This window comes from Neopelma chrysocephalum, unplaced genomic scaffold (assembly GCF_003984885.1).
Source record: "Neopelma chrysocephalum unplaced genomic scaffold, ASM398488v2 Primary Assembly neopelma1_97065, whole genome shotgun sequence".
Lineage (NCBI taxonomy): Eukaryota > Metazoa > Chordata > Aves > Passeriformes > Pipridae > Neopelma > Neopelma chrysocephalum.
In genome coordinates this window covers 1,370,183-1,376,182 of record NW_020925707.1, presented here as the reverse complement: position 1 = coordinate 1,376,182, position 6,000 = coordinate 1,370,183, and the positions used below count along the sequence as shown (strand labels likewise).

General features: G+C 34.0%; 1 protein-coding gene across 5 annotated transcripts in view; it reads right to left on the bottom strand.

Moving 5' to 3' along the window:
• The window catches only part of TMEM161B (transmembrane protein 161B), a 33,314-nt gene that overhangs the window by 4,729 nt on the left and 22,585 nt on the right, over positions 1–6,000 (bottom strand). For 4 of the 5 annotated variants that reach the window (XM_027671266.1, XM_027671264.1, XM_027671263.1 and 1 more), the window contains 3 exons: positions 4,075–4,226; positions 3,501–3,561; positions 1,702–1,842 (listed from right to left, as the gene is read on the bottom strand). In XM_027671266.1, the coding sequence (XP_027527067.1) occupies positions 1,702–1,842; positions 3,501–3,561; positions 4,075–4,226 (354 nt within the window). The remainder of the gene's footprint in view (positions 1–1,701; positions 1,843–3,500; positions 3,562–4,074; positions 4,227–6,000) is intronic. The other variant, XM_027671268.1, reaches the window with a different exon arrangement.

Genomic DNA, 6,000 nt, shown 5'->3' with positions numbered 1-6,000 from the left:
ATAAAATAGGACTTCGTGTTGGGCTTTTTTTGGTTGTTTAGTTTTGGGGGTTTTTGTTTGGGTTTTGGGGGACATTGGTAGCTGGTGGGTTTTTTGGGCATCTTTGGGAACTTGTTTAGTTTTATGTTTGTTTCGGGGGTTGGTTGGTTTGTTGGTTTTGTTTTGGTTTTGTGTGGTTGGTTGCTTTTTTAAGTAGGCTATGCATGTGACTGCAAAGATAAACAGTTTTCCTGCAACCAAATTAGAGAGCTTTGTATCAGTGACACATTATTCTCATTTACAGCACCCTTTTAGTCACTGTCAGTAAATGTACTCACTAATAGAAACGTGTCACTAAGGGCAAGTAATGATCTCCAGGCCTATTAGAACCTATCACTTGACAATCGTTCTTTGTTTATAATTTCATTACCTAATTATGTTGATCTGACCAAGTTTTAATCCACTTATCATAATTTTTACATTTTTTCAGTTGAATAGTCAAAGTACTGGTATACTTTTGAAAATAATTTGCACAAAGTTAGCTTTAACAATCAGTTCCAGTATCCTGTAAACATGAACCCAGAGAAGTTTTATTTTCATAATCACGTTCTAATGAATAATTATTGGCTTTTAGTTGTTGATTAATGGACTTTTGTTTCAGAGAGTTTCTGCCTAGGATGTAATGTCCACGAGGCAAGAAAGATGTTAGAAAACTAAAGAATACTTCAGAAAAGGCACAAGAAATTTTAAAATACTGAGAATCATAAAAACTAAAACCTAAGAACTTTGTCTAGGTGAAAAGAACAGATTAGGAAGTGACTCAACTCACAGTCTACACACAGAGAGAAATTTAACAGCACATACAACAAGCCAACAGCTTGCAGCTGTAGCTGGACAACTACACAGAATGCAAGTATAACACAGTGTACTCGCTTATAAATTTACCAAGAGCGAAAGACCCACATCAAACAGATTAATTTTAAGCTGGGCATTTCTGAGGGAGAAGAACAAAAATGCAGTCTGAACAAAAATAATTTTCCTATCAGAAAGCATAATGGTTCTCTTAGGAAATTGACCAGACTAAGTAGCCGCAATGGCTGATGTTGCAGAATCTGTCATTACCATGTATAAAAAACATCAAGATCTGTGAAAGACATTTGGAGTTTCACCCTCAACCAGAGAATGCTCAAGAGAAATAGTGAAATTGTATAAAACACTTTACTGCCAAACTCAAGAATGACTGAAAATTAAAATATTCCTTTAAACTGATATTAATATCTGACCCTTATTAAATATGCTGGGTCATTTTTGCAATGTATCCTACACTAGACTGATTAAAGGCATAATGCCCACCTGAAGGTGGGGGTGGAAAAAAAAAGTCTGTGGTTGCACTTCTACTTGCTGAAGGTTATCTTACTTCCAGAAGGAAATGATGGGTGAATGAAAGCAGAACACAGAGACAGTCATGGTAGAGCTCTTGCAGAAGGAAAGGAAGGCTCCTTTAATTGGGCTCTAATTACAAGGCAAAGACTGTAACAGACTGGCAGAGCACAGGTTGAGCAGAAAGAGGCAGGTGGCAAGTCTGCTCAAGATATGAAAAGCACGCAGCAACAGAAGTCTTAGTCACTACCTTCTTGTTGGAATATTTTGCTTTGTTTATTTTCAGACATAAAAGATTTAAGACTGAGTAGCATATACCTATTTGCATATATTTTCTCTTACTGTGTTATTTTTTCTGTTGCTAAATTCAGAGCATCCAGATGCATTTGAGCCAGTCGCAAGCCAGGGAATGTCAAAAAAGCACCAATAAGTGAACACAGAACAGCCAGGAACAATTTGAAGGTTAGTTTAGACACAGGACCCCTAAAAGAAAAGAAAGGAAATAAGCATTTTCTTGGGGAAGAAGTTGGGGGATGGGGGTATCAGAGACTACTTTCAACTCAACAGTATCTAACATTTAATAAAAAAAGCCAACAGTATTCTATAGTCTTACTCTGGAATACCAGTATTATTACAAACCAATCAGAAGCTAAAATTTACAAAAATAATTTCATACCCAACCAAGTCACCTATTTATTTCCTAGTAAAAGAGAAAACCTAAGCTACTGCCCATAAGATGTTAATTTGTTAGCAGAAAAGAAAAAGAGTAATTTTATATTGTAATTAAAAACAAATCATATAACAGAAATAGCTAATAGAATGATTTTAAGGACTATGTTTTTAAGAGAGGAACAGACACCAGCTTAACTGGTCAAAGACAAAATGAATACTTCATTCTACCATTATCCATTAAAAAGCTCTATCAAACTATTATTCCTGCAGCTTTTCACAGATTTATCCAAAACATACATGTGACCATTTACATGTTTCTTCCAAGTAATTAGTATAGTATGTAAAAAAAAATTACAGAAAAAATTTCCAGGATCAACCAAATTACAGAATTAATTACAGAATTAACAAACACTGGATCACACAAAGAAAAAACCACAAACAAAGCAAAAACCCCCAAACAATAAAAAAACCCAAGTGACATGTAACTAATAGATTCAAGAGGAACAAAACCAAATCACGTTTCAAATTCTTTCTTAATCTATGTCATCTAAACTACCAGGAGACACCATCATCCACTCAATTGCTACTATAAACAGCCAAAGCACTGCAAAAGTTTAAAACTAAACAAACACTTATAAGGAAATAGCTTAGGAAAGCAGAGTTAAGAAATGCTAAGAAACACAGGGGATTCCATTACGGATTTCCCATGAGTTTATTCATAAATGACGATAATCTAGGTTGAGGAAACTTCTGTTCCTCAAAAATAAAGATATCCCACAGCTTCTGCATGATACATGAGACATACCAAGCGAGAAATTCAAAGGTGTGCTCCCAGTGATGAAATGCCCCATAATTTTAGACCACATGTATAAGGAAAGAACTGTGACAGAAATCCATTTTGCAATATACAAAGGCTGTCTGAGACAGTAGTTGTATATTTATGTAACATCACAAGCTATGGCATGTTCTTCCAACAGTCTATACAAAACTTGGATGTCCTGTAGCAAGCAGATGTTTTTGCATGATAGGAGCATGCTATTACAACCCAAAAACAGGACTGAGCACCAAAATTTATTCCTAATGTCAATTTCCTCAAACTCCATCTGTAGCTTTTGCACACTCACCCTCTTGCATGCCATAGGAATGGCAAAAAACACTTATCACCTATTTTAAACAATCCTTCCGAAGCTGAAGGGAAAGACCATGAAAAATCATTTAGTTTTGAATCTTACAAGCTACAATCACAATGCCAGAAACTACCTCTGTATTAAAAAGAAAACACTAATGCAACTTCAGTTACTTGTGGGTACTGACAGATTCTTTTCATTAACCCACCTCTTCCCATTATTGTAGATATTATAACCATGTACAAGAGCAAAACATGCAAGTCAATTGCTTGCTAAGAAAATCCAAGTGATTCAGTTGTAAATGCATATATAAAACAGACAAATGTATTTCCAGAAACTTACTGGGATTCCAAACCTTGTTTTTCAAGAAACTGCATAGCACTTTCAGAGAAATTTGAGAAACCTGCAGAGACACATATATTATATTTATTTTATTACAGTACAAATGCAGAATACCTTTTTGGAAATAAAATACTAGGTAACAGATCTTTCAAACAATTTTTCACGTCTAGCATAGCTTTTCATGAACTAATTAGTTAGCCATAATACAATAAAACTTGGTTATTAACATCTCTAATACTTGTACATTTCAGGAAGATGAAAAAATATAACTTTTTTTTTGGTCTGTTTCAGTAAAGGAACACTTTTCTATGAAAATCAAAAAGGGTTAAATCTAAAACTGGAAGGCAAATATAATTAACAAAACAAATAACTAGGCAAAGATTACACTATTTAAAAGAAAACGAGGAAACTATTTGGGATATTCTTTAGAGTCTGCATTCCAAAACAAAATTTCTTAGAAGTATATGACACATACCATTCATTTTAACACAGATATTCACAAAAACGCTGGAAATAATTTTTTTCAGATCATGCAATCACTACAGCTGCTTCAAACACTAAAGAAAGGAGTTACCTGATTCCAGTCCAAACTCTAGGTAGTTTTCTGTCACAATGAGAATTGCCATCGCTTTCACAAAGAAGAAAAAACCAAAGGTGACACAGACTGATCTTTCGCCTCCATCCTCAACTTTGAAATAATGGGTAGTCAATGAAAACAGTACCTTACTACACAAGAAAAAGGTCAAGGAAAATTACATTTATAAAGGAACTAAATACCCATTTGCATATAATAACAACTTGTAATAACTATAATAACTTGTAACAACTAAAATAACTAAGAATTATAAAGTTGCATTTTGGTCATCTACACTAGGGCTGCTCTACAATGTGCTTTTTTTTTTTTTAAAGTAATATGTGTTCAGCCAATTTCAGGTTAAATTAGAGAACGTAATAAAGCCTAATAATCACATAACGGGTAGCCAGGAATACACTACTCTGGAACAGTACTGATCTAGGTTTACTTAGAGTAAGAAAACATAAAACACATGAAAAGATGGAACTTGTATTTCTCTACTTTCAGACAGAATTATAGAATTATTTTGATTGGAAAACACCTTTTAGATCATTGAGTCCAACCATTAACCTAACACCCCAAGTTCATCATTAAACCATGTCCCTAAGCACCTGATCTGTGCATGTTTGAGATTTTTAGCTATCAAAGACAGTAAGACAACAGCACATTCAGTACTATCTAGAAAACAAAAATCTATCCCATGCTCACCCTGGAAACACAAAATCACCCTTAAAAACCCTATATGGTCCGGTATGATATATCAAGTTCTTTTATCTAACCCCAGTGCCACAAAGACAATTTAAGACATCACCGCCTCTCTTATCAGGATGTTTTAAAAATATTTTTTGAGTATTCTCCTCTTTTACACATTTCTAAATATAATTAGCTCTAAATTTAAACAGATTACGACAAATTTTTCATGATACAGTGTCAACTCTGATTACTGTGAACTGCAGCCCATCATAATTTATTTTCAAATGACAAGCAATATCCAGTGCAGATTTAAATAAAATATTTGGAGATCATTCCAGACACTACATGCTTTGAAAAGGCAAAGAGACCTAGGAAAAACTAGATTTTAAATGTAAACTGTACACCTTTTTTTTTTTTCCCCACAATGCAATAACATTCATATTTGCATTTTTTTAATACTGAAGAATTTTAAGATGTAGATCATATGAAAACAAGTTTTAGGGTATCTATTCAGTAAAACATTTGAACAGTCATCAGTTAACTTCTCAAGAAAATACAATTATGCAATATCACACTTTATCAGGCAGCACATATTTTACATAGGCATTGCTGCACTTCATATGTATGCAGAGAGGTTTTCAAATGCAGCAGAGTGGCCTAAGCACAGCGTCCAACAATTCTAAGCTCATAGTAATCAACTTAAGATCCCTTCATACTTTACAGAAAGAATTTATATATCTAAAGGAAGACTTACCTCATCCCAAAAAGAGGTACATAATAGGTCATACAGACTGTGTTCAGGAAAGCTTTATTTCTCTAATAATACATCCTTAAACCAAATGTCTTTTTACAGCTAGGGACATCAATCACAAATAGAAAACACCTTGAAGTTATACAAAGGACTTAATAACAGTTTGTGATCTACAGTCCTAACCTATAATCAGATTTATAACCCCCTGGATATGTCATGTTTTCAACTACGGATTGTGCCTGAAGGATACAGAAAATTCAACCAGGAAAAAGAAAGAATACTGACAATAAACTCCAATTATAGTGCAGATTCAGAACTCAATAAATAGATTAATGATTATGCAAACTACACGTGATTGAAACCCTCTGTTAGTTGAATAATCACCACTGCTCCTATTTTAGGGTTGGAGAAAATTGAAGCATTATGGCTTGCTTCATCACTTCCTTTCACTGCCTGATCTACTATTCAGTACTTACTAAAGG